The sequence below is a fragment of the Centropristis striata genome, chromosome 10 (genome assembly GCF_030273125.1).
Source record: "Centropristis striata isolate RG_2023a ecotype Rhode Island chromosome 10, C.striata_1.0, whole genome shotgun sequence".
NCBI classification, from domain to species: Eukaryota; Metazoa; Chordata; class Actinopteri; order Perciformes; family Serranidae; genus Centropristis; species Centropristis striata.
In genome coordinates, this window is record NC_081526.1 from 24,967,890 (window position 1) to 24,984,084 (window position 16,195).

General features: G+C 42.2%; 1 protein-coding gene and 1 pseudogene across 2 annotated transcripts; both read left to right on the forward strand.

Annotated features, from left to right (window-relative positions):
* The first annotated feature begins 582 nt into the window (after positions 1-582).
* On the forward strand, positions 583-2,460 carry LOC131978600 (uncharacterized; annotated as a pseudogene).
* A 4,584-nt stretch (positions 2,461-7,044) lies between these two features.
* On the forward strand, positions 7,045-16,173 carry ndufv3 (NADH:ubiquinone oxidoreductase subunit V3). Of its 2 annotated transcripts, none has more exons than XM_059343495.1 (5): positions 7,045-7,098; positions 7,781-7,865; positions 11,952-12,063; positions 12,489-14,036; positions 15,865-16,173. In XM_059343495.1, the coding sequence occupies exons 2-5, from the start codon at positions 7,821-7,823 to the stop codon at positions 16,020-16,022; spliced, it is 1,863 nt and encodes a 620-aa protein (XP_059199478.1). In that variant the 5' UTR covers positions 7,045-7,098; positions 7,781-7,820; the 3' UTR covers positions 16,023-16,173. The 2 variants fall into 2 exon arrangements, with proteins under 2 accessions (XP_059199478.1, XP_059199479.1); XM_059343496.1 differs by having other exon boundaries at positions 12,492-14,036.
* The last annotated feature ends 22 nt before the right edge of the window (positions 16,174-16,195 follow it).

A 16,195-nucleotide genomic window follows, 5' to 3' on the forward strand; every position in this document is an offset into this window, starting at 1 on the left:
CAATACTTGTACATAAAAATGTACTGTTGTTAAACATTTTGAGGCTTCAAATGGTTAGGTGTTCATTCATGAAACATTGTGCGGTGAAAAAAAATGTCCTAATGTATTTGTTGCCTCTGATATTGATACATCTGTCTTAACTTCCATGACTGAATTGTCGCTTAAATATAAATGTCCTTCAATAATAGTATGTGGTGACTGGAACTGTATTCTGGACAATACAGTAGACAAAAACCTTTTAGTCTCAAATGCTGGGAGAGGTTGGTGTGGTAGATAAATGGAGGTTAATGCATCCCTTATAACAAGACTACACAGTTTTTTCTAATCCACACAAAACATATTCCAGAATTGATTTTTTTGTTGGTATCTCAAATATGTGCTGAGCTTGTAGCAAATAGCAATATTGGCAACATCCATTTATGTAATCATGCCCTGATATCAATTGAGATTTCTATTAATAATTCCAGTAAGCATTCAGCCAACAAGGTGAAAGAGTGGTGCCAGTTCGATGAGGATGTCAATCAGGTTCTCGAAGCCACAGCCAGAGGGGATGCTGATCAGAAGTTGCGCATAATGAGCGCAATGATTGTCAGCATTGCCGCTGAGAGATTTGGCACCAAAGAGTGGCACCCTACCAGCGGTGAAGGGGAGCCAAACCGACGACAGAAGAAGATCAACCAACTGCGGCAAGAGCTCAGACTGCTGGGACGGCAGTACAAGCAGGCAAGAGAAGAAGAGAAGGCCGGGCTTGCAGAGCTCTGTAGCAACATAAGGAGGGACCTGACAAAACTCCAACTTGTCCAATGCCTATGGGTCTATTCCACAGAAGCTGGTGGAGACCTCACTCGACCAGCATCATGTTCCAGGCAAGATCAGAAACCTCATACTGGACTATTACAACTGCTTCAGTTTGAGAGTCACCTCTGGAACAGCAACATCAGCATCACATCGGCTGGAGAAGGGCATAATCACTGGGTGCACAGTCTCAGTGATTCTGTTTGCCTTAGCCATGAACATGGTTGTCAAGTCAGCAGAGGTGGAGTGCAGAGGACCCCTCACCAAGTCAGGTGTACATCAGCCTCCCATCAGAGCTTTTATGGATTACCTTACTGTTACCATAACATCGGTACCAGGCTGCATGTGGGTTCTCCAGGGCCTGGAGAGGCTCATCAGCTGGGCACGTATGGACTTCAAGCCAGCCAAGTCCCGTTCCCTGGTGGTGAAGAAGGGCAAGGTCACAGACAAGTTCCGTTTCTCGCTGGGAGGTGTCCAGATTCCATCCGTCTCAGAGAAGCCAGTGAAGAGTCTGGGAAAAGTCTTCGATGGCACCCTGAAGGACACTACAGCGCTCCAGGCGACGAGCAGGGAACTGGGAACCTGGCTAGTGGCAGTGGACAAGTCAGGGCTACCAGGCAAGTTTAAAGCCTGGATATACCAGCATGGCATCCTCCCACGCCTCCTCTGGCCACTGCTGGTCTACGACGTCCCACTAACCACCGTTGAGAGCTTCGAGAGAAAGGTCAGTGGCTACCTTCGCAGGTGGTTAGGCCTACCACGTAGCCTTAGCAGCATAGCCTTGTATGGGAATAAGAACAAGCTGCGACTTCCCTTCAGCAGTCTGACGGAGGAGTTCATGGTCACCCGTGCAAGAGAGGTGCTGCTGTATAGAGACTTGAGTGACACCAAAGTCTCCTCAGCTGGGATTGAAGTGCGGACTGGCCGGAAGTGGAGAGCCCAGGATGTGGTGGAGCGAGCTGAAGCACGACTACGCCGCAGTGTGCTGGTGGGATCAGTTGCGTCGATGTCCTCCCCAGCCCATCCAACCTCTTCTGTTGGGGACTGGCAGAAACACCCGCCTGCCCGCTGTGCCAGAAGAGAGGATCACTGGAGCACATCCTTAGCTGCTGCCCAGGTGCTGAGGGTCATAGCAGATACCATCTGCACAGGGATCTCTCTCAGTAAGCAACAACAGCCAGCTAGGCACCCCATCAGCTTTGTTAAAGCTGGAGAGAAGCCACAACAATGCGCAAGCCAAGCAGCGGGGCTCCTGGCCACTGCTAGGGACTGGCAGCTGAAGGTGAACCTGGGGAAACAGCTCAAGTTCCCAGAGACCATCACAGTAACCACACTCAGGCCGGACTTGGTTCTCATGTCTGAATCAACAAGGCAGGTGATATTGTTGGAGTTGACTGTGCCCTGGGAAGACCGGATGGAGGAGGCATTTGAGAGGAAGAGGGCCAAGTATGAAGAGCTGGCAAGCGAATGCAGACGCAACGGATGGAAGACCCGATGTAACCCCGTTGAGGTTGGATGCCGTGGGTTCGCAGGGCTCTCAAGGTGTTGAGCATAAGGGGACTGCACAGCAAGAAAGTCATCAGGACCACTACTGATGCTGCTGAGAAGGCATCAAGATGGTTGTGGATCAAGAGGGGTGATCCGTGGGCCATACAAGCTACCTAGACACAAGCCGGAGACTGATCACCCTCGGCTGGGTCACCTGGGCGAGGATGTCTGATGTTGAAATACCCGAAACACCCAATGACCCCAGGTTACATCACTGATGATGTGTCTAGGTTGCACCAGGAGGTGTATAATAAACCAAACTAAGGAAACTATAAAAGCCTATCTGCATGGCATGATGCTATCCTACTGTGCTGCCAGAAAGAAGAAAATAACTAAAGAACAGTGAAGGCTTGAAATAAAGCTGCAGGATGCAGAGTCTGAGCATAAACAAACCAAGGAAAGCCGGGACAAAGTTTTGATTGCACGATCTGCACTTAATGCATTGCAAACCCAAAAATCTGAAAAGTTTCTAAGAGATATGAATAAGGAAATAAATATGGGCACTACTAGTCTTTTTAATGAATAACAAATGACAATGTAGTTTCAAAATACATTTTTGTTTCCTTTAAAGGTGTAAAAGCTTGTGTTCCAGATGGTTTCTCATCAAGAATCAGGGTGTTTAATACCCCAAATCAGCAATGTTAATAATGATAAGCAAAAGACAAAGAACAAGATATTATTTGTTCAGTCCATAAGAGGATATCATGTAAGAGAACACATAATTAGCATATGTCATTATTATGTCCCAACCACACAGCGTCAGTCACAAGATAACACAGCACAAGCAAAGGACAGGACATTGTGATTAGTCATGATTACATGAGCGTCATGAGATATAATTAAATAGTTCATCACACTTTGAAACAATACATGACCCGCAATTATATTGAGAAATAATATAAGACATATAAGCAAACTAAAAAATGTCCTCATTCATTGGCTGCTCCAAAAGAATGTTGGATGGAAAATACTGTAAGGTCCCGCCTCCTGCTGTCTCTGATTGGGCGGCCGAGAGAACCATGCAATGCTGCCCTCAGAAGGTATTTCAATAAATAAAAGTCCACTCTGCCTCAAGGTGCCTTTGACACCCTCAAGACTCACTTTTCCACTGCTCACATCCTCCAGATCCCTGACCCTGAGCACCAGTTCATTTTGGAGGTGGGAGCATTCAGCGTGGGGGTGGGAGGGATTCTTTCTCAGCGATCCACCGTCGACCACAAGGTCCAACCATGCGTTTTTTTCTCTTGCCGTCCAACTCCCGCTGAGAGGAATTATGATATTGGTAACCTGGAGCTTCTGGCGGTGAAACTGGCCTTGGAGGAGTGGTACCGTTGGTTAGAGGGAGCCATGGTGCCATTCATCGTATGGACTGATAATCGGAACCTGGAATACATTCAACCTGCCAAGAGACTGAACTCCAGACAGGTCAGCTGGTCACTGTTCTTTGACAGGTTCAATTTCACACCTGCCCCGTCCTCACTTCCGCCTTCTGTGGATCCCCTTGCTGATCGATCTGGTAGGTACTTTTCTGAGCTGCTACGGACTCATTTGCAGACTGGTGCAAATTGGATGCTGAGGGGTTAACATCTCCTGCTCTGCTGACTGCAGCTGGAGGACTGGGCCGCTCGTGAGTGCTTTGGGACGACGCCTGCTACTCGTAAAGAAGAGCAGGATCGAGTATCCAAAAGTCTCCAATAACACCAGAAAATGACGCTAGATTTGTCACTAGTCACTTCTTTAAAAAACGCTAGAGGGGTCTGAATATTCGCTAAAAATAGCAACACTGCTTGCCTTGTCGGTTAGCCACTACAAAAGTACCTGTATGGGAACACAGGCTGTGGGGAACTAACTAGTGGGTGGAGCCAAAACACTGCTTTCCAAAAAGTTTTTAGAAAGTACTAAGCGTAAGCAAGCCTTTTGATCCAGTACAAAAGGGCCCAGGCTATAGTAAGGAGAAGAAGGAGAACTCAAAAATGTAAATTCTGGAGGCATATTGCAATAGTATTGGAAGACAAGTACAGCTTTCAGATGTATGGGGCATGATTAGGAGAATGGGTGGAATAGGAAGGAACTATACCAGAGATACCAGTTTTGAACAGTGGGGACAAAAAAGGCTGTCAACAACTTAGGAAAGGCTGAAACATATAGGAGTTTACGTAGATACATTTGCAGAAGAGGCCAGGCAGTGCAGAAACAGAACCCTAATAGAAAAGCCTGCAGTCATATTGAAGATTTCTGTGTTTTCAGCTATTGAACGACAAGGACTTCTGTTTTCTGCTGAGAAACCTCTTACTGTCAATATAGCTAAAGCTGCACACCTCTGAACTGGCTACTACTGATGACTAACATCATCCCACATGAAGAAAACTGGGCTCATTGAATACACAAGAGTCTCTAGCTTTCCAATATTACCCAGTTTATGTAACTCAAAGCCTGTTTAAGGACCCCAGTATGCACAAATTTTAAAATACAGTCGGCGGAAATAGCACATTGTAATGCATGAGAAAAACAATGTGGTTTTTGCCTTAAAACTGCATGTTATCAGCATGAAGTAGCCATGTATGTAAAGAGGAGACTTGTGGGAACCAAGAGAGCCATTCAGATAGCATGACCTCAGAGGTCACATGACTGCTTTAAAAATCACCGTGCCACATCCAACATTCCTTAGATCTTCTAGTTTAATATAATACCAACATCCCCAGTATATTCCTAAAATTGAGCCTGCTAAAGCACATCATTTTTCTAATAGTTCCATTTTGCTGAGGAGTCAAGAGTCATTTTTGAAATTTTATTTGGCAACTGTTGAGATTTGCACTTTAAACTACAGTTTAAATTTATGGTTGATTTTATTTTGTTGTACGATTTTTATTCAGACAGACATATTTAAAAAAAAACATATTTTCTATATATTTTTCAGTATTTTGTCATATTGTCGAGAATATCGTTATTGCAAATACTCTGGAATATCGTGATATTCTTTTAGGGCCCAACACAAGTTTGAAAGAGAAACTGATCTAACTTATGCTGGGCTTACACCAAATGATTTCCCCAGTCCCAGACTAAAAACTGAAAGTCTTTAGTAAATCTAGGAGTTTTAATGCAGCTGCTCGATTGGTCTTCAATCTTCCCAAATTTTCACACACAACACCCCTCCTCCGCTCCCTCCATTGGCTACCAGTGGCTGCGCGGATACGCTTCAAGACTCTAGCTCTGGCGTACTCTGCTGCTAACGGTTCAGGTCCTACTTACATCCAGGACCTTGTCAAACTCTACACCCCTGCCCGTCCTCTACGCTCTGCATCAGCCAAACAGCTGGCGACTCCCACCTTGCGTGGGTCAACTCGCCTCAAAACCTCCTCCAGACTTTTCTCTGTCTTGGCTCCCAAATGGTGGAACGAGCTCCCCACCGACATCAGGACCTCAGACAGCCTGGACATCTTCCGCCGCAGGCTGAAGACCTATCTCTTCCAACAATACCTCGGTTAAGTCATGGTCACCTAACAGATATATATATTTAAAAAAAAAAAAAAAATTCTTATTCTTTTCTCTTCTTTTCTTCTTTAACATATAGCACTCCTTAGCAATGACAGTTAGCTCTTAAAGTTATGTACTTACTCGATTCCTATGGTCTATGTCTAGTACCATCAGGTTGAATGCACTTATTGTAAGTCGCTTTGGACAAAAGCGTCTGCTAAATGACATGTAATGTAATGGAGTCACGGCGCTCCCGTCATCTCCATCGTTAAGTTTAAGGTAGTAATCTGCTCGGTTTCATATCAGTCTTTTCCTAGTCATAGGAAACGTGTTTGATATTATCTCAAGTCTCAGTGACGTAACACAATCACCAACCAATAGATGAGCGGGGGAAAGGTCCTCGGTTCCAGAACGGCCAGTAAAACCACTTCCACAGGAAAAAAGAACATCACAATAATGCTAGTAAGCTCAGTCCTAAATAACAATATAGTGATGTCATATAATTAGATTTTTGGGGGGCGCTGTTTCTTAGTAAAGAGAACAGTAAGGAGACCCAGTTAAAATGTATAAATAAATGTATACATAAATAAGTAATAAATAATCGATAATTAATGTATGATTAAATAAATGAAAGTTGAAAAGTTGATAGAGCTGATAAATATAATTATTCAATTAAACACATTATAAATAAATAGGACATAAATGTATATCATGAATTCATTTCTAAATGTTCCTTTTCCTTTATTCTTCCTTATATCTATTTTTACTGTAAAATAGTCAACTTTTCATGTCAGAAAAACAGATTTTTTAATCACAAACCACTGCACACACTAGAGCAGCTGGAGCCAAAAGCTGCTTTTCCTACATTTGTAAGTTTTTACTAAGAGCATGATGAGGAAAAAAATGCATGGAGGGTAAAAAATGCTAAAAGAATCTAGTTGTAGTCTTGTAAATAGTGACCCTGAAAGATTCCCAGTCTGTCTAAAATCTCAGTGTAAGACTAAAAACTCTAAACACTTGTCTTTAGATGTGAGCAGGTGTGAGCTGATGTCTTCCAGGAGTCTTTTCCAAATATTTTCAAAGTCTTCTGATGCATAGGAAGCATAAGCGAAACTCGACTCTCCTTTTTTTCTTGCTATTATCTCGTGCCACGCACTCCAATCCAGATGGTGGCGTTAATGCACCTTTAAGTTGCTTTGCCAACCGCCAAAAAACCCAAAAGAAGAAGAAAAAAGCACAGTCTCCACTATTGACCCAAAGGGCTCTGCTGTCTAACGTGCTGTAAGATGATCTAAGCAACACAATTAATGAAATACACATGATGTAATTATAGTCAGATCTACTCGTGATATGTTAACATGGCAAATAGAGTCCACATACTAGTTAATGCGTGCATGTTCTTCTGTCCAGCAGCTTCGTCTGGCTGTGCCAGATTGTTATTTATTTTGCATCGATTATATAAATCTAGAATACATTCAGACAGTCAGTGAAATCAAAATGATTTATCCCCGAGGGGAAACTCAGTAATATTATATTATATTATATTATATTATATTATATTATATTATATTAAACAAGTATTGTTTGTGCTGTAACCTTGATTATACATTAAACTTTGTCGTTGTGTCATATTCTTATTTATTTCGGTAATATAGTAAACTTGTCCGTTTTTGTGACTGATCACATGCTGCAAACACGTTTTATGTGAACGCGCCCATAACTAGATTGGGAAACCCTGGTTAACGTGCAGTGGATAACCAGCCTCGTAGCGCCCTTTGCCTGATTGGTGCATTATGTTTAGTAAAGCCTGATTACAGAAAGATTCCCTGGGTATTTTAAACTCGCTTCTTAGTGCAGGGAAGTATCAGGAAAGTGTTCAGTTCGTTTAGTTTTGTCAATACCATAAACTCGTCATACCCATTCTAGATTCACACCAGCACCTCTGTGGAACTGTTGTTTTCAGCTCATAGTTTCCGGTCGGAGCATAACACTGGGAACACGACATGGCGACCTCCTTGCTGCGGTTAGGGCGACTGGGCTCCCTCAAGGTAAAAAGGATTGAATTGCCTCCCAAGTGTGTTACAATTGGTCTGTTTAGATGCCGAACATCCAGATAGACTGGTGTACAGTTAATGTGTTTCAGTGGACATGAAACATTGACTCAGTGCCAGAGTCTCCTTCCTACTGACCCTGAGATGTTCTTAACTCCACCACGGAAAAAGGATATACAGTAGTTCGTTATCTCATTGAACACACCTGACGACTTCTGAGATAATACACCTTAACTATTTTTTATTCAATGCGAAAACTAAATTTTTCCGGTTAAAGAGTTTACTTGAAGCCCCGCCCCCACCGGACAGACAACAATCCATGTCTTTCACTGACTTTATTATGAATCAGAGACTTTATTAAGAGTCAGTGACTTTATTATGAGTCAGAGAGCAAACTGTGTGGAGAAATGCTTCACCAACAAGGTAAAGAACTCAGAACTACATTTTTACAAGCTGACGAACCGTAAAACTGAACTTTTTAGAGGACACAATTGGATACAGACCTATCTGGCTTAGGGCCGCAACTAACGATTATTTTCATTATTGATTAATCTGTCGATTATTTAAATGATTATTCGATTCGTTGTTTGGTGAATAAAATGTTGAAAAATATCAATTAGTGTTTCCCAAACCATAAGATGACGTCCTCAAATCTTTTGTTTTGTCCACAAACCAAAGAGATATTCAGTTTATTGTCATAAAGGAATAGGGCTGGGGGATATGGCCCAAAAGTCATATCCCGATATATTTAGGCTGAATATCGATGTACGATATATTTCCTGATATTTTTATCCCAAAGAGATGAGAGCAAATGTTCAGTCAAGTCAAAGCCAAATATGACATGTCACAAGTAGTTTTATTGAAACTGTTTATTTAAGTGAACATAAATACTGTATATCAAAAGGAGTACCTTTTTAAAAAATCAAAGCTCCATAAAGTGCACATTTAAATAAATAAAAAAATCTTAAATAAAAATAGTCAATGAAATAAAATAGGCTATTCTTTTTTCTGAAATAAATATATTTATATGAGAAAAGAATTTACAAAAGTAAAGTAGTTAGTTCTTTACAAAAGAACTAAATATGACAACCCCTAGTAAGGGCAGCATTTATATATAAAGAGAGAAAAAAAATTGAACTATATCGATATATGCAATATGGTTAAATTCCGTATCACATTTAAAAATATATCGATATATCTTTTATATTGATATATCGCCCAGCCCTAGAAAGGAACAAAGAAACCAGAAATATTTACATTGAAGAAGCTGAAATCAGAGAATTTGGACTCCTCAAACTAATGATTCGATTATCAAAATAGTTGACGATTAATTTAATGATCGATTATTGTTCGATTAATCAAATAATTGATGCCGCTCTAATCTGGCTATCTAATATTATGTTTGCAGGTGCCTTAGCTTGCTAACACATAGCTAACACCAGCTTGCTAACAGCTAACTTGTCCTATCTGGTGTAAGCAAGTGATGGAAGCGTGGATGCAAAATTGCGTCTTTTCCTTGCGCCTTAGTCCCCCCTACTGGGAATGGGAAAAGTTTTAAGACACGTGAGACGTCCTTTCCTCTGTAGCTTCACACAAAGCCACTTCAGCTGGATCAGCTGTTTGTGTCTGCACACATACAGCCATGCACTAATATTAGTAATAATAAAGGCTGCAAATAGTTATCAGTGTTTTCTCTCTGTAACCAGTTACTGTTTAACAAACACCTGCACAGGAATAACAACCTGTATTTGGCAATTATTATTATTATTATTATTATTATTATTTTGTACCAAATGAATTGACTTTTTGGAGGTTTTATCCGACTCGAATAGTTGTGAAACTGTGCACACCTCTCATGTATTGTGAAAATTTTGTAAGGGGTCTCGCAAATGGGTTTGGTGAAATACCTCAGTGGTCCCTCCTACAATGTTTAAATGAGTAGAATCCAATGGTGAGCTTTCACATAGACGAATGAAATTCGGTAGGCAGTTGTAACATGCTGAGACCAAAAACCCCTTTGGACCCATACAATAGACCCAACAGGAAGTCGGCCATCTGGACTGAATACCAATTTTAGCTCATTTTTGCCGTTTCCAAACTCCTCCTAGAGCTTTAACCCAATCGACTTAAAAGTTGGTCAGTACCATCTGAAGAACTTTGTGATGAGGTTAGAGAATCAAGCTTTTAACTGGAGCGTAGCCGGTTTCAATCCCAGGACTGCCAGGTTAAGGACAGAAGTGCCCTTGAGCAAGGCACCTGACCACCCACTGCTCCCCGGGTGCAGAAATCTGCTGCATGGTGTGTTCACTGGTCTGTAAAGGATGGCTTAAATACAGAGGACAAATTCACTGCACACTGTTTCAGTGTTGTGTGCGCAAAAAAAACCACACACACTTTTGGAGGACAACTTTATTTTTATTTACAGAACAAGAAAAGGTCAAACAACTTAAACAGAAAATTAGGTAAATAATCAAAAAAATAAAATAAAGAGTAGATATTTACAACACTAGTTGTTGTTAACATTGATTTCTGATAGTTAATAGGTAGAAGGAGGGTTATTGTGTGGCCATACATATATGCTGATAAGCAAGTCAGCCAGATTTTATGTAAATGCTATAGATGCGTATGTGTGTGGGTGTGTGTGTACTTTGTATTTATAAGTGCTTGTATATATGTGTGGATATTTCAGGGGGGAAAAGACTGAAAAAAACCCTGAATGTTAATGTTAATAAAAAGTTATTTGCAGTTTTGTTTGTTATTTAAGAGAGGGCCTGGCATGGCAGCGAAATATGGCATTTTGCCACAAAACAGGAAGTTGTTGTAACTTAATAATACACTTTCCAATCTGCTCCAGATGCTCATGCATGATGAGAGTCCATTCCTGATATTATATGTTGTACACAGGGAGGCTTTGCATTGAACGGTGTTCCTGTGATGGCATGGTGGATTTCAATCATTCGCCATGACCAGGAGCTTTCATTGTGGACTCTTTTAAAAGGCACAAATAAACTCAGCAGAGAGTTCACTGTTCATAGGTGACAGTTAGCCAGGCCAGTCATAATTTACTCCCACCATCATAACCACATCCTTTTGTAGACATCCTTAAGTTAAATTTACAGTTGTGGCATTTCACTTTTCTGCCACAGAGGATGCTGCTTGGTAACACCATGTAGCATTACCTACCAACTGAACAACCACACACACGCTGACTTCAGTGTAGCAGGAGAATTTCCCAGTTCTGTTTTTTCGGGCGAAATGTTATATAATGGTGAGAGATGTTATGATGTCCTGTCGAAGGCAGCCAGTGTTGTTGGTCCAAGTGCATTACAATCAGAGCCCTAAGGGGACATTAACATTACAAAACAAAATGTATATTTTCTTCTGTGTATTGGACAATGTCCAGCAGTCGCTATTGTTTACTGCAAAAGGGAAACAAATTACTTTGCATGAAGCACATTGATTGCTAGTTACGTAATCCGAGCAAAGCTTATCTGTACTGGGCTAACATTAGCTAGCTTTACATGCTAACATTGATTACATGCTACACGTGTAAACTCACCAAGTGTTGTGGTTACTTTGTGGTGGATTACGTTGCTGAAGACGCAGTACTGAAACTGAATTACAGCCAAAATGGAACCTTCCTGTTAGGGCTGCAAATAACAGTTTTTTTCATTGTCGATCATTTAAACGATAATCAATTAGTTGTTCTGTAAATGAAATGTTGAAAAATATCAATCAGTGTTTCCCAAACCACAAGATGACATCCTCAAATCTCTTGTTTTGTCCACAAACCAAAGAGATATTCAGTTTATTGTCATAAAGGAACACTCCTAACCCAGAACACATTTGAGGCACATTTTACTTGCTTTGATTACAGGTATGATGACAACAGCAGTGACTCAGTGAGAGCCCCGGTAAAGATAACAGCAAAAAAGAAACCAATTAAATTACAATCTAGGTATGATAATGTTGTATGATCTCAGGGCAATGATATGTAAAAAATGTTTAATGTAGGCTAAGTGATGTATTGGTTGTCTGTGTATGTTAAGCCCTCATACAGAAAGTTCTGTTTTTCTCCTGCAGAGTCTCCAGTTGGAGAGCTCGGGCGTCCTGAGGACTCGCTTGGCTCCGTCGTTCTGCACTCAGGCTGAAGAGCCTACCAAGCCAGCCAAAAAGAAAAAGGCTGCAAGCAAGAGTAAGGCCTGTTGATTCTGTTGTCTTTATTATAAGTTTAAAAATTTTCTGGGTGATTTATATTGCATTGTTACTTAATGAAGTTTTAGTTATGCTGATTACTGTATTACAAAGTTTAATGTGTAATCTTTTTTTGTTTTTTTACAGTGCAGGAAATGTGCCTCGGTCTAAAATTTGCTTTCTCTTCCAGTCATTCATTACATCCAGAATTCAATGTTAAATTGCTTGTGTTTTTGATTGTGGTTATTGTGGTTATAAATAGTGTATAGAGTAAATAAGGTTAACAGTAACTTTATGTTTTTCAGGAAAGCATAATTGGATGCAATATAAAGTTCAAGGGACCTTTGACTCCCTTTGTACGACATGACACTTTAAAATAAATGTTTGCTACTATTTATCTCTGTCGCATTTACCATTTTCCCTCAGCAGTGGAGGCTCCAGATGAGAGAGCAACCTTGCTTGCCTACAAGACAGCAGTTGTCTTCCCACTTAAACTTTCAGAGGCAGGAGTTTTCCCAACACAGTCTCCAGGTGTAACTGAATCAGCTGCCATCCCCACTGCCACTGAAGAAGTGATTACAGTTGCAGCGCCTTTGGCTGTCACCAGTGCACCAGCTGTAGGCGAGCCAGAGGCATCAGAGGCTCCAGCTGCTTTCTCAGATGCTGCTCAGGTTATTGCTGACACAGCTCCACCTGTAGTTGATGCAGCTCCGCCAACTGCTGAGCCCCTAGTTAATACAAGCAGTAAAACCTCAGCACCAGATGAGACTCCTCTTGCAGCCTCCACTACAGATGACTCCGTCCCAGCTGCCACGGCCCCCTCTGAGCCTAGTGATGCTGCAGCTGACGGGTCATCCTCCTCATCGTCCAGCGACTCGGACTCGGACTTGGACTCGGACTCGGACTCAGACTCAGACTCGGAGTCTGACAACAAGAAGTCAGAAGTGGAGACTCAAACCAAGACCTCACCACCAGAGGTGTCAGAAAACAAGGAGGTCACATCAGAAGCACAACCTGAAGCTACTGCCGCCTTTGGAGTATCAGCTGAAGCTGCAATGATAAAAGAAGATGTTGCATCTCCTGCCAGCCTGGATGCCCAAGTAGAAACTCCAGCAGAAGAAGCCACAGAGCCTGCTGAAGCCCCTTCTGAAAATTCTGAAGTGGCGTCAGAGCCTGCAGCTGCTGAAGCCGCCCCTGTAGAAGCAGCTGCAGAGCCTGTAAAAGCTGAAGCTGTCCCCTCTGAAGCAGCTGCCGTTGATGCTGCAGCTGAAGTTTCTGCCCCCGTGGAGAGCACCGAGGAGCTGGTGGACCCAGCTCCAGTTATAACTGAAGCCGCCCCTGTAGAAGCTGAAGCTGTCCCAACTGAAGCAGTTGCTGCTGATGCTGCAGCTGAAGTTTCTGCCCCTGTGGAGAGCACAGAGGAGCTGGTGGACCCAGCTCCAGTTATAACTGAAGCCGCCCCTGTAGAAGCTGCTGCTGAGTCCGTGGTTGAAGCCACCCCTGTAGAAGCTGCTGTAGAGCCTGTAGAAGCTGAAGCCGCCCCTGTAGAAGCTGCTGCTGAGTCTGTGGTTGAAGCTGCCCCTGTAGAAGCTGAAGCTGTCCCCGCTGAAGCAGCTGCTGATGCTGCAGCTGAAGTTTCTGCCTCTGTTGAGAGCACAGAGGAGCTGGTGGACCCAGCTCCAGTCATAGCTGAAGCCGCCCCTGTAGAAGCTGCTGCAGAGCCTGTGCTTGAAGCTGAAGCTGCCCCTGTAGAAGCTGCTGCAGAGCCTGTGCTTGAAGCTGAAGCTGCCCCTGTAGAAGCTGCTGCAGAGCCTGTTGAAGCTGAAGCTGTCCCCACTGAAGCAGCTGCTGACGCTGCAGCTGAAGTTTCTGCCCCAGTGGAGAGCACCGAGGAGCTGGTGGACCCAGCTCCAGTCGTAGCTGAAGCTGCAGGAGAGGATCTGCAGGCGGACGCTGCGGTTGAACCATCTGAGGGTACACACTACACCACCCTATTCTCCAAATTTCTACCTCTCCCTCTCCCACTCCCTCTCCCTCTATATTGCCACCTTTTGTGGATCTTTGAGCCCTTCAGATGACCATACTTCTCTCTCTCTGCCATAACACATTTTCTGTACTGTTTAGCCAGGTGTCAACTCCCTCACATACATTATTTATTGTTGCTTTCACAGCTTTTTAAATATAATCCCTGGATTCTTTTAAATAGCCTTGTTTTCCTTCTAAACCATCATTTTGTCATCTAACCTCCCATTGCCTTGGTTTTCTGTTTGGTTGTTTTGCATGATGTGGGTGTAGGCCACATGTACTTTAACCATGCATGCCTGGCTTTCTGCTGCTTTCCTTTACTTTCTGACCTTCCTGCATTTTACATGTCTTTTACTTGCATTCTGTTAATTGAAGTTCATTTTCATCTGTCCTTGACCCACCCACACAACTACGTTGATGCTGTTACTGTATGATCAAAGAGATGTTGCCTGTTGCATATTGTGAATCACTAATTCTGCCACCTTTTCTACTTTCTTACGCTCTTTTGGTGACTCAGGAATCTACCACCTATCTTTATTTTCTAAAATCTCTTGCTTAGCCCCCTGCAGTTCCATCTTCACTCCCAGAATATGTCTCTTATATTTTACTTATTTATTGCTCACTTTGGCTTATTCACATCATTTATATTTTCTCTGTTTGTTTGAAATGTGGGTTATATATTGTCTGAATTAATGTTACGGTTACATGTAATAATGCTGTTGTTTGGATTCATTGTGCCAGGTAATGTTATTGCTAACAGTAATGTTAGAGTGCACATGGTTCTACAGTGTTACATTAATGTTTAAAGGTATCCTGTCCCTGACAGCAGCTGGGAGTGTTTGGAGTCCACGGAAGTATTTCAGGAAGCAGGATTATTTGTCTAAGTTTTTTGCACAACTCTTTTCTCACCATTGGAATAATCCTACTTCCTGGAACAATACCACCTTCACCTTGGTCATTAATGTCACCTCTGTTTAATTTCTTTCTTTTAATGAACTTTGTGAATCTCTTCTTTATCCAAAAGTTTCTGGGATAAGCATGGTGTTGGTTAATGCAAAAATGTAAATGTGTCTTTGAATGTATTTCTCTGTGTATTGGATGTGTAAGATTTTTTCATGGTCTCACATATTGTTTATAACCTTACTGTAACAGCCTGCTATGGGGTTTTCCAAACCGATTTAGATATTAGAGTAAATTAAAGGCCACTCTGCTCCTCTGTTAAATCAATACCTTCAAAGCCCCGTTTCCAACACACTATGATTTTGACTTTGTGGCCTTTTTAAAATCCATTTCATGCAAACTCTCCCAGTATCATGGTTTCTCCAGTTTGAGCTCCAGTTATTGTTTACAAGCATGCTTATCTTAACATACTTTTCCCTTACAAACATGATTCTTGAGGCTTTTCACACCAGCGTGTCTCCTCGCTGTAGGGGGTAATGTGGCCTACCGCCATAGGAAATGCCCCACAATAAACCACCTTTGTCAGCATGTGTGAAAATGGAAATGTGCTGTCCCTTCAAAAATCTCTTAAAAAGCAAGCAACATTTTGTTCTTGTGGTGGAGCCAATCAGAAAATTCCTAGATCAGGTTGTAATTACAGCTTTTGTTACTTGAAAATCAATAATCATGACAGGGGGACGAAATTAGACCCAGTATTGTTTTGGCTAACCTTTTGCAATTTAGGTTTTAACGCATGAACTGCAGGAACATTTGCATGTTTGCCTTTGTGCACAACTCCACACTCTGACATGTCTTTTTCTTTCTTCCACTCCTGCAGAGGCTACAGCAGTGGCACCTCCAGAGCCTGATGAGCCCTTTGACAACAGCACTTATAAAAACTACCAGCATCACAACTACACCCCCTTCACATTTGCAGATCTGGATGTAGAGATGGCCAAGTTTCGTCTCCCGCAGCCTTCTTCCAACAGACACTAGAAGAGTTGACCTGGCTGCAAACCTTTATATTGCTTAAAGATGATGGTGTTTGCTCTTGTCCCTCTTTATGCTGATAGTCCCTTCACCTGTCAAATCAGCTTGAAAATCTACTGTTAAAATGTCATATTAAAGTACACAAATGAGAAATTAAGTCAGTTTTTTCCCGGTGTGAT